This window comes from Oncorhynchus gorbuscha, linkage group LG18 (assembly GCF_021184085.1).
Source record: "Oncorhynchus gorbuscha isolate QuinsamMale2020 ecotype Even-year linkage group LG18, OgorEven_v1.0, whole genome shotgun sequence".
Taxonomy (NCBI): domain Eukaryota; kingdom Metazoa; phylum Chordata; class Actinopteri; order Salmoniformes; family Salmonidae; genus Oncorhynchus; species Oncorhynchus gorbuscha.
Genome location: NC_060190.1, coordinates 33,414,231 through 33,434,681, shown reverse-complemented (window position 1 = coordinate 33,434,681; position 20,451 = coordinate 33,414,231). Strand labels below are relative to the sequence as shown.

The following is a 20,451-nucleotide window of genomic DNA, read 5'->3' as shown; positions in this document are numbered from 1 at the left end:
AGTCTATGCCAACTCCCCACTTGGAAGGGCAATGGCATCAAAAACACTGCAGGTGCCTTTCTGGCTGGGGGTGAAGATTTAGGAAAGATACCATACACATTGGTGGTGCCCGCTGCCTTCCCACTAAAGCCCTACCTGATGAGGCCATATGCCGGGCATAACATCAGCTACGAGAAAGAAATCTTCAACTATCATCTCTGTTGAATGACAGTGGAGAAGGCTTACTAAGTATTTCACCTCTGTGGAAGGCAAAATTGACTTCCAGGACAGAATGGTTGTAGCTAGGCCTACTTAGATGCACTGTGTGAGAGTGTGTGTGTGTAGTTTATCAACTCGGGATAGTAAGTTCAACTTTGACATCTTCGTTTGTTTTGTGTATTAATTCTACACTTTAAAACGATTGTACAATTCCACCATTATTTCAACAACGAACAAAACATTTACATGAACATGTGAAAAATTGAAATACTTGTAATTTTCAACACAAAAATCTCACATGACTGTTGGCTTCAGAGGATTTATGTATTAATAAAAGCATACAGCACACATGACATTTACACTCAGCTAACGCTAGCTAGTTCGTTTTATACCGAGGATGAACATTGGATGAACATTATACTTTACCTGAAATGTGCATGGTCTTTGCAATCTCTCTCCATAACGCATCTTTATTGGTTGGATCCTTGTAGAATTTTGAAGACGGGTCATATAAAAGTGAGTACTTCTCTACTTCAACGATAAATCTCTCCTCGTCCATCTTTCAAGCACCCACGTTGGCTTTTGTTTACAGGAAATAAGGGAAGGGACATATGTTTGTTGTGAGAACCAATGAGTTGATGAGAGGCGGAACTTCCAGACTTGATATGGCGGTTAGCAACCAATTTAAGGTGCATTCCGCCACCAACTGGAATGGAGTGTGTACCTTGCAGTTCGTCTTTCAGTCACACTTGTGGGTATAACCAATGAGGAGATGACACATGAGTACCTGATAAACCAATGAGGAGATGGGAGAGGCAGGACTTCAGTGCAATCTGTGTCAGAAATAGGAATGACTTCTATTTTAGCCCTTGGCGTCACAGACACTCGCGAGCAGTGGGTGCAATAATTGAATAACATGGATTTCTACATTTATTTTGCAACGCTTGGGCACGTGACGTGTCCGGTCTGGTCAGCATGTTATGATTAACTTAGACTCAGCAAATGAAGATAAATAAAATATTTTTCAGTGGGTTATACTAGACTAGGTCAGTGTGTTAATGCTGCCGGACCCCAGAGTACTGAACGATGTCTCTCTCATCTAACACATCTGTTTCAACTCATGAAGACGGAACTATGTCAGAGAGACGCCTATATTGTCCAGTACTGTGCTGGGTCGGAGAAGGACTGAGCTGACATTTGATTCTTTCTTGAAAGAAGGCATGTGTGCGTTACCTTAGGTTTGATGGTGCCTTTAGTTGTATTTTTCTTCATATTGACACTAGGTCCCCTACTATTTCACCTGGACACACAATGTCTGTTTTTTCTTCTTCTTCAGTTTTAATCAAATTCAGCATACCAGAGGAAAGACAGTCTGACATCAAAGTGTATGACCAGTCTCACACAGAAATTGACTCAGAGGTGTTTGAAGAGATTGCAAAGGAGTCACCTGGCACCTTCTGGACCACTCTAGGCGATGAAGGACTTGGTGGGTCATCACTGTGTGAAATTATTTGTATTATTTATTAATTCAGACTCTTCACAGTTTAATGTTAAACTGAAAGGTTGATTTATAGCAAGTATGACACAATACAAAATGTTCACATATTCACATGGCTTTTACATTTTTTGCTCTCCTATTTTAAAGCTTTTCAATCATCATCGTCATCCTCTGTAAGATCTGATGACACTAATTCTGAATTTCACTGTGTGTGACCATCATGAAGAAGCAGCCACTGGTGAAGGGAGCCAACCCAAAAGACAGTGCCGGATAAACTGAGGCTAAAATGGTATGTGGTAGAAACTACTGTTTAGTGTAATCTGTATGTTTGTTTCATATTATGGGATTGGGGAGTGTTATTGAGCTGATTCTTTACTATTTTTACAATCTTAAAGTTTAATTTACTCACCAAGAGCACCTAATTTCTTTATTTTGTTTAAAGTTGATTGAAAGAATCCGAACATCAAAACCTGGTGGTGAACGCATTCATACAAGAGTATGGAAAAACCAAGACTCTGACAGATGCCACCAGAAGGCAGAATTTTTGCATTGTTTCCTTATCTCGAAGACTCATTTTCAAAAAATGTATATGTAAGTAAAGTAAGTGTCTTTGGAACATTACGTACATGATCATTCTTTGAAATGTATACATTATGCATTTATATGTATGTTTTATGTGGGAACATTACTATGATCAAGAGAGTGGGTCTGGATACATGGCATGTCGATTGAAGACCATACAAAATAAAAGCACATCTCCCAAAGGTAGGTTCACATACATATTATTGGTTAATATAACAATGATTTAATGAGTTGTGAATCATGCAGGCTCTCAAATTGACTTTGTCTCCAGTTGGTGGGCCAGGCCATTGTCGTTAGCCCTTCACCCGTGACGAAGTGCCAACTAACGAAGACATCGAGGCAGCCATTGCTGTTTTGAGATACTCTGCTGATGAAGACTCTGTCCGGGAGAAAATGAAGACTGCCTTCCCTCATTGCCAAGCAATGGTTAATAATGCAGACAAATCAGCAGATGTCTTCTCAGTCTTCCCCAGGGTATATCAGGACTGGTATGACATGTTAAATCACTACACCACCAAAATACCAAATACCGCTTCAAGTGTCAATCAGAAAATTATGTTATGTTTGTTTCATTGCAGATAGAACAAGACTGCAGGCTTCTGTTTGGTGAGGCCACAGCCAACAAGTTCTTGGAGAAGTGGCCAACCACTTTCAAGGGAAAAGTGATGGAAAGTCATGGACTTACACCCACCACAGAACTCTCGGAATTGATGCGCAATGCTGAGTCAGCTGTTGAAAATGAGAATGGTATGAGCAAAGCAATGTTTTATCTTGCCATTATTGTTTTTGTGCAGGTGCACAATATGTATTTTGGTAGCAATGTAAGTTTGTGACAACCAGTATTGAATGCAAATGTACATTTGACATGTATTTAGTGATCAACAGGCTGGGACAGTGACATGGCTGCTATCTTGCTGCTGCTACATTTGCTACCACCAGCTGTGCAAGGTCGGAAGAAGCCAGGACAGATGTCTGCATGTCAAGGGGTAGATCAGCTCATCAGATTTCAAAAGGTGTGTTGAAAAGTTGTTTAAAATGTGTACACCAGAAATGGCTCAAGTTTAATAATCTGTCCCTACCTCAAGCTCCCATGCATAGTGTGAAGTGATCTGATGTTCCTATAACCTTTAAAAGAAGTTAGTCACTAAATGCTCCTACCAATATCTCTTGTGTTTTAGGTTGGAACCAGTGTGCAGCAGCATCTGGATAGCATCACACAAAGCGGTCAGCCCTACCTTCTTGCCTTGGGATCCACAAAGAGCAGCATTCACTCCTACTTTGTTGTGATCGACAAGCATGTGGTTCCATGCAAGGCAACGTCCTCAGTAGGAACCTTTGACAAACTCTTTAAGACTCACTTCATTGTTGGTACATCATACAGTTCTTGTCTGAGTAACTTCTTCACTTTTGTGCAAACAACCATCTATAACATTGATATGGGGGAAACAAAGGAGACTCCCCAAGTTGCTGAGTTGAGAGCAAGAATGTTTCATTAGTGAAGATCTGCTAAGGTGAAATTATGAAGTGTTTTCTATGCAAGACTGAGCATACAAGTTCCGCTTCAAGTGTCAATCAGAAAATTATGATTGTATAATAATAATAATTTTCAAGCACCTTAAAGTAAGTAATGGACTTTGTCCAGGGAGAACTCTTTATCTAAAATGTGGTCAAGTGGGATGTTCACGTTCCTTTGGTAGCTTTTCTGGTTTTAGAAAGCATTTAAGTAATTGCCACATTAGCAGTTTATTTGGTTCAGTCGATGATGTTGAATTTTCAAACTCTCAAAGCACCTTTAACACTTGTAAAGGTAGTGATGTTAGAGAAGTGTTGACTGAAAATGTAGAGTGTTGTGCGTCTGTAATTGCTGATCTAAAGGCAGCAGGTGTAGGTCAAAGTACAGTTAATTCTGTTGTGAATTCCATGGAAGAGAGAGTTTATGATATCCAACAGCGAGTTAAATAAACTGTCGTTAAGCATGTTCTATGTGATAAAGGACAAACTGAAATATCCAAGAACGGAGGCATCTTTTGAAGGGTTAGAGAATCCTTTCTCTGTGCTAAATTCTGAATACAAGATGTCCACATTTTTCAGAGAAGTGGAACACTGTAGAACCAGTTGAACATGTCATTCATTGGCTCAAGATTTGACACAAGACGAAACAAAAAGACTGGAACATATGACCAGATTGTAGTTCAAGACAAATTCATGTATGTTCCAATATTGTCTACCTTGCAGTCAATATTCAAATGTAAACATGTTTCAGAGATGTTTCGCGATCCTAGTGACACAAGACTGTGATGGATCTTTTATTAGGAGTCACCCTCTTTTCTCAACAGAAAGACATGTCATACAGATTAAATTGTTCTAGGATTATTTTAAGGTAGCAAACCCTTTCATAAATTTGGTGCTATATATTTTACTTTAAGGAACTTCTCTCCTAAATGGAATTCTTGTTGGGCTAACATATACCAGTGAGCCTTATTTCATGCTCAAGATCTTAAATGTTATGGATTAAGGACAATCCTTGCTCCTATTGTTCGAGACATTAAAGTGTTAGAGTGATGGCATTGTGGTTCCTTTATACAGTGGTTGTGTTCATGGCAGTGTGGTTCACGTTACTGGCGATAATCTGGGTCTTACATAGTTTGTTTGGCCTGGTGGAGTTTTTCAGCGCAAGGTATTGCTGTTGGCTCTGTCTTGCAGAAAAAGATGACTCAGACAGAATTCTCTGAAGATTGTCCCAAGATAGTGTTGTGAACTAAAGAAATGCACACTGCTCACTGTCAGGAAATGAATAGGAATCCATCTCTTCCCTAGGTTTTTGGTGTGACGCATTCGTGTTTATTAAACTCTGAGTATTATCACAGAACTGAGAAGTTGATGTGTTAGAGGGTGTGGCCCAGTACGAGTTGAAGTTATTTATCTGAAGAAAAAACATGTAACATCAGCAGAATTAGATTTAAGAATACAAAGTATTGATTATGGATTCATGGAAAGAAACAAACCAGTGGCTGTGAATTTATCAGAAGGATGGAATGATTTGGGGCTTAATGCAATTCAGTCACAGTGCCTACTGAGAAACGCTCCTCTTATTTTGGGGGATTTGGTAACTTCTACTGAACAGCACTGGGGCCTGCTCCTTTTATTACTTCAAATAGTTAACATAATATTTTCTCCTGTTAACAGGGGGTCTGGTCTCTGTGTTTATTTAAACAATTGTTTTCCCAGAGAGAACTTTTACCAAAGCATCATTTTCTAATCCATTATCCCCGCTGCATCTAGAAAATTGGACCTGTAATTCATAGTTGGTGTATGCAGTATGAAGGTAAGCATGTTTTTTTAAAACTACAATCTTTAAAAAAAAATGTAAAAAAAATATGCCGTATAATTGGCAATCCTCTACACTTTTTAGTCAATAAGACATTGGTCCTGTGAAATGGTGCCTTTGAATATGGTAAAAGCTGGTTCTATGATTGCTATGGCAATGCAAGTGCCCATTAGCCCATCAGGTTATGAAAGTGGACTGGGCTAAATACCATGGCTTTGTTTTACCGCCCAAGCAAGGTTATCTGTTGTAAAATTGAATTTGAAATGCCTGTTTTATCAAATGCAGAAGTGTTGCTGCTCACGGTGCCTTTAATTACTCACATCCTTCTGTAGCTCAGTTGGTAGAGCATGGCGCTTGTAACGCCAGGGTACTGGGTTCGTTCCCCGGGAACACCCATACGTAGAATGTATGCACACATGACTGTAAGTCGCTTTGGATAAAAGCGTCTGCTAAATGGCATATATTTATATATATATACATTTCAATGTGTACAAAGTAACCAAGTCAAAACATGGTTTTGTTTTCTTTCATGTCCGACAGACAACCTGCATTATCATAGACCATTTGATATACAAATGTCGTATGGATGGAATTAGATCTCTATTTGTTGTCCCATATTGCTTTGTCTGGTGAGCATGTCACTTGCGCTGTTGACAGTGTAAATGGTTACATTGATTAAAGGCAAGGTGAGGGGTGGGTTGATGTGCATTTACATTGAAATGGATTACTTTTATCATGTGTAATTGTGTTTATTCACATTGACACCAAGTTAAGTAATTGGGTAATACTACTTTGCAGTGGAGCTTTCTGGATAACACTAGAGAAAAAAACAAGTGTCAATTTTAACACAACTTTGAGTATACTTGACTCTGAAAAGCGTGATTAAATAACACTGCAGAGTGCAACTAAACCATTGTTGAATATGATTACACATTTAAGTGTACATTTTAACAACTTTGAGTATACTGAACTCTGAAAATAGTGATTAAATAACACTGGAGTGTAACTAAACCAGTGTTAAATATTATTACACGTATGAATTTTAACACCAATTTTGAGTCAAATTAACTCTGAAAATGTGACACTAATGTTACCTGAAACAGTGTTGAATTCAACTCAAAAGTAGTTAAATTAACTTATTTTTACTGTGTATTTGAACTAAGCAAGCGGTTAAAATGTTCAGTATCTTAAAACAAACACTAGCTGCTATATCTAAGAACAAACAAGGCAATAGTTAAGTTATTTTCAAAACAAACAACTTCTGTTCACAGGTTTTATGCCAATAGTCACTACATATATCAACACAGAACCCTCAAATCTACACCCTTTAGCGAGTGTTAAAATGCTGCGTAAAACAAAGTTTGACGATTCGTAACATCAATCGTGCTCTTGCCCATATATACTGCTAATTAATGTTACCCAACACTCTGATTCTCACAAGGATTATACAACCCCAAAATCTGCCAAGAAGCAAGGTTGATTCAAGCTCTCTGACCTCACAAAATATAATACTTGTCTCACACCCAAGCTAACTGGCTAAAGTTGGCTAGCTAACACTACTTCTAGAAACAAACAAGAGAATACATCCTCACTCTCAATTATACTCTTCTAGCAATGCTGGTTGGGATTTTTTTCATGTTATTCAAACAAAAGTTGGTGACTACCCTGTGCTGCTGGCAATAATTCAAATTACGTTATTTCCCTAACATTTACTGACGAGGATAAATTCAACCCGTCGTATTCTGTGATCTGGTACATTCAAACCAGTGCTCTGAAATTCGAACAAAATAGCCAGAGCGAATTTATAAAGCACCCCATTTAACAATTTCCATTGAGAACGCACAACGACTATGCAATTTAGCCAAGCATGACGTGAATAGTCAATATACTAGCAAGTTCGATTCAGAAGGATAGGGCAACCAACAAACGTCATAATTAGTTAAACCAAATAATTTGTATCTTAAGATCAATAAGCATACTACATTCTCAAATGACTTCACAAAAAGTATGATTAGGCTAATAGAATGCTAACATCAACACGCTGGTGTATTGAACTAATGATGATTATTTTATGTCATTGTGTCAAGTCACAAATACATCCCTCAATTCTCAAAGATTGGAATTTTTCTTTCAGCAGGGCCAAATTTGATCTATGATTAGATTGAGCTCTTATGAGAGAAAAATGAAATGTTAATTTAAGAATAAAACAGAGACAGACAGAACCCCCTTCTCTTTATTGCAGGATTGTAATGTGATTAATCAACGTTGACACTTGTGATGTTTAACTGTATTTTGTATACATCATTTTCTAACATAGGTAGCCCTATAGATATGGCATATAGGATATACCCTTAGTCTCGTGGCATTCAATGGGACCTTTTCATTTGCAAACAAGCGTTCACAGCTTTCCATATGATAGAAAACAAAGAAATAGGCTTCATTATACTCATTAGACAGCAGACTATTATGTTGCTAGTATCTCAAAAGTTTTCCCCTCTAGGGATTGGAACTGGAGAATCTTTTCATGTCTTCCCACGAAATTACCTGCCCTATCCAGTAGCCTACATTCTCCCTTTACTGACAGCTGGAGCTGCAATTTCACCCTCTTCCATGGCTGTTATCTAGAAATGAATTTGGATAGGTAGCTAATAAAGTTAGCTAGCTGATGGCATTTCATTCACTTGGCTAAACAGTGTGTAAAGTTAGCCTACAAAGTGGTCTACTGTAGCCAGATAATAGGTCTCTTTTTACATAAAACTGGATTTAATTACTTGAAATAGGTTCTCCCACTGCCTTTTTAAATCTTAGCTTCTTAGTATGCTTTTTAAACATTCAATCATTGTCAATCCAAATACCGAGGTATTTGTATGCAGGGTCTTGTTCAATTATAGAACCCTCTGATGAGTGAAGATGTTCTCTGAACGGAACTTGAAAACATTAAGCACAAGTTAAATCAGTTAGGGCTTTGTGTACAGCTGCAAAATCGGACTGTTGTCTTGTCATATCCAGGTCAGCAGTCGGAGCAATTGCGTACATAATAGTATCATCTGCATATAGATGAAATGTACAATTTTTTACATATTGACCAGTAGCATTAATAGAAATGGTGAAAAGAACAGGTCCTAGTAGTGACACCTGTAGAACACCTTTTATGTACTTCAAGAAATTTGAACTTAGGCTCAATCACGATGGCCTGAGTTCTGTCACTAAGATAATCATGAAACCATGAGCAGGCATCAGAGCCCATGCCAATCGAACAGCATGACCGACAGTATCAAACACTTTTGACAGGTCCAAAAACAAGGCAGCACAATTCATTTAAGTTTCTAAATCATTAACTAATGTGGTTGCTGTGCCCTGGCCTAAACCCAGAATAATTAATTTTCAATATACCATGCTCAGAGTTTATTGCTTATCTACCAAAGACTCAAATCTTAGCTAGACATGGAAGCCTGGAGATGGGACGTTAATTATCAAGATCAATACTATCCCCGCCCTTGGAATGGCGGTACATATGCAGTTTTCCCTGCTTTTGGAATATTTCCTGTTAAACATAACATTGTTAAGATATGGCCTACTGAGCCAGCACACTTGAGTATACCCGGTTCCAATTGGTCAGCCCCTGTTGATTTCTTTGGCAACTTTGAATTGCCAAAATGCTAAAACTTATACCATTTGAGTCAATCTGCAAAATTCCAAATCAGCATTCAGCTCAGAGAGTAGAGCAAGAGGCTCTTTCAAAAAGTAAAACGATTAAATGCATCATTAAATCATTACGGAGCTGTGAGGGGAACGGCACCTCAGTACCTCCAGGCTCTGATCAGGCCCTACACCCAAATAAGGGCACTGCGTTCATCCACCTCTGGCCTGCTCGCCTCCCTACCACTGAGGAAGTACAGTTCCCGCTCAGCCCAGTCAAAAATGTTCGCTGCTCTGGCTCCCCAATGGTGGAACAAACTCCCTCACGACGCCAGGACAGCGGAGTCAATCACCACCTTCCGGAGACACCTGAAACCCCACCTCTTTAAGGAATACCTAGGATAGGATAAAGTAATCCTTCTCACCCCCCCACTCCCCCCCTTAAAATATTTAGATGCACTATTGTAAAGTGGCTGTTCCACTGGATGTCATAAGGTGAATGCACCAATTTGTAAGTCGCTCTGGATAAGAGCGTCTGCTAAATGACTTAAATGTAATGTAAATGCATTAATGGCATTTTTGTCCGTAATGGGGCCAGTCTGAATTAATTTGTTGGAGCAGAAAGGAAGAAGCACAATCTTTGAGATTTGACAGTATTCCAGAATTTGGTCAGATTCCCCCTTTACCATCAGAAAGTGCTTACATAAATAATCAGCCTTTCTAATTAGTCATATACATTAGGCATCTGAGGAATCAAACGATCGCCAATCCAGGCCTATGTTCCCGGCAACATTTCTTACAAATGACTTCAGATAATTCAGGAGTGAACCAGGCATTCAATCTACTTTTAACCATGCACCTTTCAAAACATCAGTTATCTAGTTGTTAAAGACATTTACAAAAAAGCTAAATCAGGTTCAGGGACTATGGAGTTCGAGTTCATAAATAGGAAAGAGTAGTCCTACCTACAGCATTAACTAATTACAAAAAATGGAAGCAGTGGCCTCCCGAGAAGCACAGTGCTAGCTAGATTCTGGGTTCAAGTCCTGGGGTTGTTGCAGCCGGTCGTGACTGGGAGACCCACAGGGCGGCACACATTTGGCCCAGCATCGTCCGGGTTAATGGAGGGTTTGGCCGGCAGGGATGTCCTTGCCCCATCGTGCACTAGTGACTCGTGTGGCGGGTCGGGCGCAGTGCACGCTGACACTGTCGCCAGATGTACGGTATTTCCTCCGACACATTGGTGCTGCTGGCTTCCAGGTTAAGTGGGCACTAGTGTAAAGAAGCAGGGCGGCTGGGTTGTGTTTCGGAGGACGCACGGCTCTCCCGAGTCCATACGGGAGTTGCACCGATGAGACAAGACTAACTACCAATTGGAGAGAAAAAAAGGGGGTAAAAAATAAATAAAACCGCAACAAGGCAAGTCATTTTGAAATATGTATTTATATCAGAATGCAAAAGACATGTTGCAAAAAGCTATATTTCAGAAAGGGTGAAAACGAAAGCATCCTAAATATAATTGGCTGAATGTTGGTATGGCTAGGCTTAGATAAGGTCTCTTGGTTACAATTACAATGATATTTCATTTTTATATTATTTGTGTTGGCTCCTTAATTTAGTTAAATTAAATCTCATAACACAACTGTTTGGCATTAAGTTAGTGTTTTTTCTAATCTAAATGGCACAAATGCTGCCATCAGTCTTGCTGTATAACAAACACAAAACCAAGCCCATGGCCCTGTGTAGTAACCCAAACAATGTGGGGCAAGAACAAAAAAATAAAATAAGATTCTGTTCAAATGTGTAGATTACACCCAAATCCACTTTGGCCTCAAAAGCACATTACTAAAGCAAACCAGATTCATGGCAGAGAACTAATTTTCGTAAATAATAAAATAAAAACATAATAGAACATTTGTCTTAATTATAATTGCACACCACATTTCGGAAATACAGAGACCCCTTTGAAAAACAGCCATCATTAGGTCGTCTCACTGTAGAAAGTTGTTTAAAATAAAATTTCATCAATAATAGTCCATTCAACTCACTAAGTTTTTCATATTCACATATTGTAGCAGAGACCCTATTTTACAAAATCTGTGGTGTTCGTTGTCCCCACCATCAGCACACTTGATAACAGGGAGTGTAATTTCAATCAGAGAAATAGAATTCCTAGATTGGACCTATCCCTTCAGACCACTACAACTTAGCTGGTATTGACATTTTAATGTCAAACTACTAACCACAAAGACTGCTGCCGGTCCTCTCACCGTTGAATGGGACTGTCTATTCCAGCGGTACTCAACTCATACACTACAAGGTCCGGCGCCTGCTGGTTCTCTGTTCTACCGGAATTGATTTCACACACACCTGGATTCTCGTTTGAGGAGTTATTCGATCATCTATATTTTTCTACGATTTCAACACGTTTCCTATAGAACCCTCAAACTCAACTCTGGATCTCAAAGCCAGTTCCACTGTATTTTTTTCATTGTTCCCCTCTAATCAGTGAATGATTTAGACCTGGGACAGGAGGTGTGTGGAATTCATTATGAGGTATAACAGAAAACCAGTAGGCTCCGGACCTCGTAGGGTGAGTTGAATACCCCTGCTATAGAAGATTGACAATATTATTTAAAACAATGGAAATTCCCATTCAAGTCAACATTCTCTGCAACAATTTTTATGGTACCATTTGGAGTTGAAATGTTACATTTTAATTCACATTTTAGTATTGTACTGTATTTAAATAGTATGGTGGGCATAACAAACACCTAATTTGATGTGAAATAGGGTATAAACTACAGCATAACACAAGAAAAACATGTTTTGTTAATTGACGTCAAAAAGGTGTAAAAATTACAACCCTGTTTGTATGCTTTCAAATTGCATCAAAATCAAGACTTTGTCTGAATCAATGACCAAGATATGGACATGTGGGAACGACCCCCTAATGTAAATACATAAACATTACATTCTCAAATCTATCATTTTAGTTTCCATTGTTTTAGGGAGAAAATAGAATAGGCAAAAGCATCTAACATCAAAAGCATACATTTCTAATTAATCTCCAGCATGAGAATACCATTCTAAATTGGATACGTTACAAACGTCAAAATGTGAACATTACTGGAGCCACATCAGTTTGTTTCAGTTAGCTCGCTAGAGTTTTATAGATTGATTTAGAGTTAGCTAGCTACCAATCCTATTCCTACCTATACTGTAGCGTCATGCCTCCAAAAATGACTGTCTCCAGTTATGTTTACATTTTGGAATTTGTGACATACACTAAGCATATTAAGTGCAAGGTGGTGTATAATACCAGCTCTCATAATGTGACATACACTATTGAAAAAACCTACATTGCATAAAGGATAATAAGCAGTGCAAAAGGCCATGCACAAGTATTCAAGTTTGAGTGGTGGAATGATAATGGCCAAGATATAACAAACACAATTAGGAAATGAAGATGTTGGCACTGATAACGTAGAATCACCCTGACTAACCTCTATAACGGAGGAAGCGTCTTTGCAATGAAAATAAAGATGAAATAAAGTAAAGTATACCCGAAAAAAAAAGTTGGCTACAAACACACTATGCCACTGCTCAACAAATTCTGCTAAGAAACACATTGTGTTAAAGTCTGAGGTTCTAAATTGGAGTTTGGTATAGTTCCAAAGAGATTCTGACTTGCAACACATGAACAAGATACAAAACAAATGCAGCCACTTCAAACTCAAAAATCCAAATCTGAAGATACGGGATTTGAAAGGCTGGCCACACGAGACAAAAGGCGTCCGCATGCTTCCTATCCGAAACAGTTTGGCATAGTTCGTGCATATATTAGGACGGCATTGACATTTGTCTGTTCGCACACAAAATAAACCTTGAGGCAAGCTGAATTTCGGTAGCCGTACACCCCTTCGCCAGTCATTGGTCAACAGTAATGTTTGTCAATTTTAATAATAATAAAATTAAAAAACTTTATTTAACTAGTCAAGTCGGTTAAGAACAAATTCTTATTTTCAATTACAGCCTAGGAACTGCCTTGTTCAGGGACAGAATGATATATTTGTACCTTGTCAGCTCGGTGATTCAATCTTGCAACCTTTCCGTTACTAGTCCAATGCTTTAACCACTAGGCTACGCTCAGTCATTCAACAAAGTAAAAATGTATGACAGATTTCTTCAGTTATCTTAGATTACTTCTGACTATTTTGAGGAAGTGTATACTGGCTACAGAGTCTCAAGTTGGACAAACAGTACTATCACTGCTTTTTTTTTTCTCAAGCGAAGGTCTTTTAAGGGAGTATGCAAGCACACTCGTTCGGTTCACCGAGCCAATTTCGGCTGAACCAAAGCATACAGAAGCCTTTAGAAACATGTAACGTGCGGTGCAAGCTAAGCATTTGTAGCCATTATTATTATTATGAAGATGTAACACCTTGATCAGACCTACAGCATCATTGCAGCAATGCTGCAAAATCAATTCTGGCGGTCAAACTTTTTTCATTACATAATACAATCGTTTTACTGGATGTGTACAAAAGTTCAACATTCACCTTTTGTTACTATTTCCGTCAAGTCTACAAATACAATTCAATGCATACGTTGGATAAATCCATGTATGCGCCACACAGAACGCACTGCTTCTGAAACAGAGTTTGTGTACCAAAACGCAATTACGCTCTTGATCTGATCGAGGAGTTCAAACTTTTGTGTTACGCGAGTAGCCTACTTTATTTAATCAAATGTTTTGAAGCGGCATTACATGAAATGCATGATTATTTTGGCTTTATTTAAAGCTCTCCTTTCCACTATTTTTTAACATCACCCTTCTTGAACTCCTTGTTACTTCCAGAGGAATGAAAGAAGAATATCTGAAGCAGCAAAGAATGAGAAATATCTATGACTGTAGAAAAAAAGAATATAAGTGGCATCAAAAGGCAAAATGAGCATTGACAGAAATAATTTCAGTATTTTCACATCCGATAGTGGGCATACTCAAAACCCTGTGTGGTGGAGTGTGCTGGCTCCCTCATGTGGCTAGGAATGCAAAGTGCTGCATTTCTGCTTGCTCCACTAAGCTTTGGGGGCAGGAATGTTGACTGGATCCAGTTTCAGCATCTTGTAGTAAGACACAAGTTGATTGGGCACTTCAGCCAAGACACTCTGGGCGAGGGCTTCCTTAGGGGCCTGCAGAGGGCGGAAGGACAGTGAGAAGATAAGTGCTCCAATAGCAGTGCAACAAAACATACAAATGAATTCAAGATAGAAAAGTGCGTAAAAACCTGTCAATATCTCGCCAAAGTGTTATGGAATGGTGCCACACTACCCACTGATACTATTACTGATGTACACTTGTGAATCTTCTCAATTCCTCGCCAAACTGGTGTGGTACTGGTACTGACAACACACTTCAATGACAAATGCAGATTAAAATAAACATACATTGGCAAACTGTCTGAGGGGCACAAACTGCACAATATCCCTGGTCACGGGCTCGCCACTCAGGGACTTGAGTACGCCGTCGTCTCCATCTAGCAGCTCCATGGCCTTGAAGTCTGCTTCGCCCACCCCGATGATGATGATGGACATGGGCAGCCGTGAGGCCCTGACGATGGCATCCCGGGTCTGGTCCAAGTCCGTGATCTCGCCATCGGTGATGATTAGCAGGACAAAGTATTGCTGACGGAAGTTAAGAGGACAGAACAGTTTGTTAAATTTGATTTAGTTTGAAATGAACACAAATGCGCTAGACATGGCAAATCCTCCTGCTTTCCACTGTGTTCATTCTGACCAAGACACTTTTTCATAACTGTTGAGTAGGCTTGTATTGTAAATGTCTGATTTGCATCATGTTTGTACACAGTGCCTTCGGAAAGTATTCAGACCCCTGAACTTTTCCCACATTTTGTTACAGCCTTATTCTAAAATGGATTAAAGTGTTTTTTTTCTCTCATCAATCTACACACAATACCCCATAATGACAAAGCAAAAACAGCTTTACACATTTTTTCAAACTTTAAAAAATATCACATTTTTACAGACAGTACTAGTCAAAAGCTGACACCAATTCATTAAAGGGTTTTTCTATAATAGTGAAGACATCTAAACTATGAAATAACAGATATGGAATCAACGTGTTAAATAAATATTTTATATTTGAGATTCTTCAAAGTAGCCACCTTTTGCCTTGATGACAGCTTTGCACACTCTGGGCCTTCTCCCAGCCAGCTTCATGAGGAATGCTTTTTCAACAGTCTTGAAGGAGTTACCACATATGCTGAGCACTTGGTTACTTCTCCTTCACTTGGAGGTCCAACTCATCCCAAACCATCTCAATTGGGTTGAGGTCAGGTGATTGTGAAGGCCAGGTCATCTGACGCAGCACTACATCACTCTCCTTGGTGAAATAGCCCTTACACAGCCTGGAGGAGTATTTTGAGTCATTGCCCTGTTGAAAAACAAATGATAGTGGGACGAAGTACAAACCAGATGGGATGGCGTATCAGTGCAGAATGCTGTGGTAGCCATGCTGGTTAAGTGTGCCTTGAATTCTAAATAAAATCACAGACAGTGTCACCAGCAAAGCACCCCCACACCACCTCCATGTTTCACGGTGGGAACCACACAAGGAGATCATCTGTTCACTTACTCTGCGTCTCACAAAGACACATTGGTTGGAACTAAAAAATCTCACATTTGGACTCAGACTTAAGGACAGATTTCCACCGGTCTAATGTCCATTGCTTGCGTTTCTTTGCCCAATCAAGTCTTCTTATTTGTGTCCTATGGTAATGGTTTCTTTGCAGCAATTTGACCATGAAGGCCTGATTCATGCAGTCTCCTCTGAAAAATTGATGTTGAGATGTCTGTTACCTGAACTCTGAAGCATTTATTTGGGCTGCAACCTGAGGTGCAGTTAATTGCCAGTTTCTGAGGCTGGTAACTCTAATGAACATCCTCTGCAGCAGAGGTAACTCTGGGTCTTCCTTTCCTGTGGAGGTCCTCATGAGATCCAGTTTCATCATAGTGCCTGATGGTTTTTGCGACTGCACTTGAAGAAACATTCATTTTCTAGATTGACTGACCTTCATGTCTTAACTTCACTAGGGTAGGGGGAAGAATTTGGAATTTTGGATGAAAAGCATGCAATAGGATATGCATATAATTAGTAGATTTGGATAGAAAAGACTAAACTTTCCAAAACTGTTAAATAATATCAGTTCTGTTATACTCTGACATGTCAGGCAAAAACCAGAGGAAAATCCAACCAGGAAGTACTATTATTTTGAAAGCCTATCCACCATACAAAGACTTAGGACCCAGTTCACGAGCTCTGTGCGTTCCTCTACATGTGACCATTGTTTCAGGCTTTTACTCTGAAAATGAGGTAGATACGGCACTTTCAATGTGACCAGTAGAAATTTCCATTCATCAGCCATGCGCCCTGAACGCGCCTTTGTTTCTCCTTTCCTATTGACGAAGCTTTTGTCCGGTTGAAATATTATTCATTATTTATGACAAAAACAACCGGAGGATGGATTTTAAACATTGTTTGGCATGTTTCTACTAACTTTTATTGTACCTTAAAAAAAAAAAAAAAACATTGTCCTGGAAATAGTGCCCACCCGCGCCTACTGAATTCGGATTACTGGACAAAACACGCAAACAAAAAGGAGGATTTTGCTCATAAAGAGGGACATTATCGAACAAACAAATATTTGTCTAACATGGAGACAGAGTGCCACCAGATGAAGATCATCAAAAGGTATGTAATTAATTTTAATGCCATTTCTGATTCCTTTGTTGGAAAAAGGCTGTATGCGTTTCTCTGGCTAGCTAACATAATCGCAGTGTGCTTTCGTCGTAAAGCATTTTTGAAATCTGACACAGCGGTTGCATTGAGGAGAAGTTTATCTATATATTTCCATGAAAATACTTGTGTCATCTGATGAAGATCAAAGGTTAGTGATTAATTTTATCTATATTTCTGATTTTTGTGAATCTCTTTGGCTGGAAAAATGTCTGTTATTCTGTTAATAGGCACTCACCTAACAATCATTTGGTTTGCTTTAGTTGTCAAGCTTTTTTGAAATGGTGTAAAATACATGTATGTTTGAGGAATTCTAATAATGGGATTTCTGTTTTGAATTTGGCGCCCTGCAGGTTCACTGGCTATTGACGAGGTGGGACGCTACCGTCCCACGTACCTTAGAGAGGTTAAAAGTAACGGCGGACTGTCATTTCTCTTTTCTTATGTGTCGTCTCCCAAGTGGCTCAGCAGTCTAAGGCACTGCATCTCAGTGCTAGAGACACCCTGGTTCGACCACAACTGGCCGTGATTGGGAGTCCCATAGGGTGGCGCACAATTGCCCCAGCGTCGTCCGGGTTTGGCCCTGTGTAACCCTTCATTGTAAAAAGGAATTTTCTTGATTTCCTAGTTAAATAAAGGTTAAATAAAAATGTGAGCTGTTCTTGCCATAATATGGATTTGGTCTTTCACCAAATAGTGCTATTTTCTGTATACCAACCTTACCAATACAAGTGATTGGATCACATAATAAGGAAAGAAATTCCACAAATTAAGTTAAGGCACACCTTTTAATTAATTAAAAGGCATTCCAGGTGACTACCTCTGGTTGAGAGAATGCCAAGCTGTCATCAAGGCAAAGGGTGGCAATTTGATGAATCTCAAATATATTTGATTTGTTTAACACAGTTATTTCATAGTTTTGATGTCTTCATTAACCTCTTGCTCCTACCTGACACGCAGGCGTCCCATCTAGACATCTGGAAATGCAAATGCGCTACGCTAAATGCGAATAGCACTCGTTAAAACTCAAACGTTCATTAAAATACACATGCAGGGTACTGAATTAAAGCTACACTTGTTGTGAATCCAGGCAACAAGTCAGATTTTTAAAATGCTTTTCGGCGAAAGCATGAGAAGCTATTATCTGATAGCATGTAACTCCCCAAAAGACCCGCAGGGGACGTAAACAAAATAATTAGCATAGTCGGCGCTACACAAAACGCACAAATAAAATATAAAGCATTCATTACCTTTGACCATCTTTGTTGGCACTCCTAGATGTCCCATAAAAATCACTATTGGGTCTTTTTTCCGATTAAATCGGTCCATATATAGCCTAGATATCGATCTATGAAGACTGTGTGATCAACGAAATAAATAGCGTTTTATAACATAACGTAATTTTTAAAAATTTAAAAAGTCGACGATAAACTTTCACAAAACACTTCGAAATACTTTTGTAATGCAACTCTAGGTATTAGTAAACGTTAATAAGCGATCAAATTGATCACGAGGCGATGTATATTCTATAGCTGTACGTCTGGAAATAATGTCCGGGTAAATCTCAACCAAAATATCCGGTCGGAGACCGGAAGAACTGCGCTGCCTCGTGTCTGTTTGACCAAGAAACAAATCGTAGGCAAATGACAAGACTGTTGACATCGTGTGGAAGCTGTAGGTATTGCAACCTCGGCCCCATTTAATGTGGTTCACGGTTAACAATGGGTTGAAGTGGCGCATGGATATATTTTCCCACTTTCAGTGATCAGATTTTCCTGCACTTTTCGATGAAACGCACGTTCTGTTATAGTCACAGCCGTGATTTAACCAGTTTTATAAATGTCTGAGTGTTTTCTATCAACACATACTAATCATATGCATATACTATATTCCTGGCATGAGTAGCAGGGCACTGAAATGTTGCGATTTTTAACAGAATGTTCGAAAAAGTAGGGGGTAGGAGTAACAGGTTAACCTGTTGAGTGTAGGGGGCAGTATTTTGATGTTTGGATGAAAAACGGCCTATTTCTCAGGCCCAGAACATGCATATAATTGTCAGATTAGGATAGAAAACACTAAAGTTTTCAAAACTATCAAAATATTGTCTGTGAGTGTAACAGAACTGATAGTGCAGGTGAAAACCTGAGGAAAATCCAACCCGGAAGTGTTGTTTTTCCTGAAAGCTCTGTTCCATTGCCTGCTTTCGCTCCATTTAAAGGGATATCAACCAGATTCATTTCCCTATGTTTTCCACATGTTGTGAACAGTCTTTAGACATAGTTTCAGGCTTTATTTTGAAAAAAATGAGTGAGAAAGATCACATCGCGTCATTGTATGGCTGGGTGCCAGCAGCGTTTTGCATGTGCAACAGCTTGGAGTAGACATTTTCTCTCTCTCTCTCTCCTATTGAAGAAGGTACAGTCCAGCCGGTTGAAATGTTATCGATTATATATTGTAAAAACAACCAGAGGCTTGATTAGAAAAAATGTTTGACATGTTTCTACGAACTTTATGGATAATATTTGGAATTTGTCTGCCCGGTCGTGACCGCTCGAGCCTGTGGATTTCTGAACATAACACGCCAACCAAATGGAGGTATTTTGGATATAAAAATAATCTTTATGGTACAAAAGGAACATTTGTGTAACTGGGAGTCTCATGAGTGCAAACATCCGAAGATCAAAAAGGTAAGTGATTCATTTTATTGCTTTTCGTGACCAATCTATTTTGCTGCTAGCTGTTTGTAATGTTATGTCTGCTGAGAGAGATGTCCTTAAATAAACTCTTGGTATGCTTTCGCCAAAAACCTTTTTTGAAATCTGACACGCCAGGTGGATTAACATCAAGCTAAGCTGTGTTTTGCTATATTGCACTTGTGATTTCATGAAAATTAAATATTTTTAGTGATTTAATTTGGCGCTCTGCAATTCAGCAGATGTTGACGAAAATGATCCTGCTAAACGGGATGGGAGCATCAAGTAGTTAACAAGGACAACACAGGTCTTTCCATCATTGTATGATTTTTCTGTGTCCAAATGAACAAGTTTACAGACACTGTCAAAATGTGAAATAGCGAAGCACTTGAGTTGGATGCGCAATTATGCAGGTACTTTCCCCGAAACGGATGACAACTGGATTTGTTATCCCTTTCATGCCCTGCCTCCAGTCCACTTACCAATATCTGAACAAGAGAGCCTCATCGAGATGTAATTTAAATCAGAAGCCACTGCCAGATTTCTTGATTGGGCTGCGCTCAGAGTATCCTGCCGTGGCAAGACACTGATGCCCTTTGCAACCACGTACCTATGCTAGTGTGGAATCTAAGCCATCACTAGCATGAAAACTAAATACAGGCACAGACTGTGTGTGGAAAATTATTTAAGACAG

At 39.1% G+C, this 20,451-nt stretch overlaps 1 protein-coding gene and 1 long non-coding RNA gene across 3 annotated transcripts in view; one reads left to right on the top strand and one right to left on the bottom strand.

Annotated features, from left to right (window-relative positions):
• Nucleotides 1-2,372: 2,372 nt before the first annotated feature.
• Nucleotides 2,373-5,996, top strand: LOC124002355. The gene is made up of 5 exons (XR_006832991.1): nucleotides 2,373-2,461; nucleotides 2,550-2,766; nucleotides 2,857-3,025; nucleotides 3,164-3,291; nucleotides 3,457-5,996. It is a non-coding gene; the product is annotated as an uncharacterized LOC124002355 (long non-coding RNA).
• A 4,673-nt stretch (nucleotides 5,997-10,669) lies between these two features.
• LOC124002415 (copine-3-like) overlaps nucleotides 10,670-20,451 on the bottom strand; it is a 45,806-nt gene continuing 36,024 nt past the window's right edge. For both annotated transcript variants that reach the window (XM_046309782.1, XM_046309781.1), the window contains exons 15-16: nucleotides 14,697-14,933; nucleotides 10,670-14,441 (exon numbers count right to left, since the gene is read on the bottom strand). In XM_046309782.1, coding sequence (XP_046165738.1) covers nucleotides 14,328-14,441; nucleotides 14,697-14,933 — 351 coding nt within the window. In that variant the 3' untranslated portion in view covers nucleotides 10,670-14,327. The remainder of the gene's footprint in view (nucleotides 14,442-14,696; nucleotides 14,934-20,451) is intronic.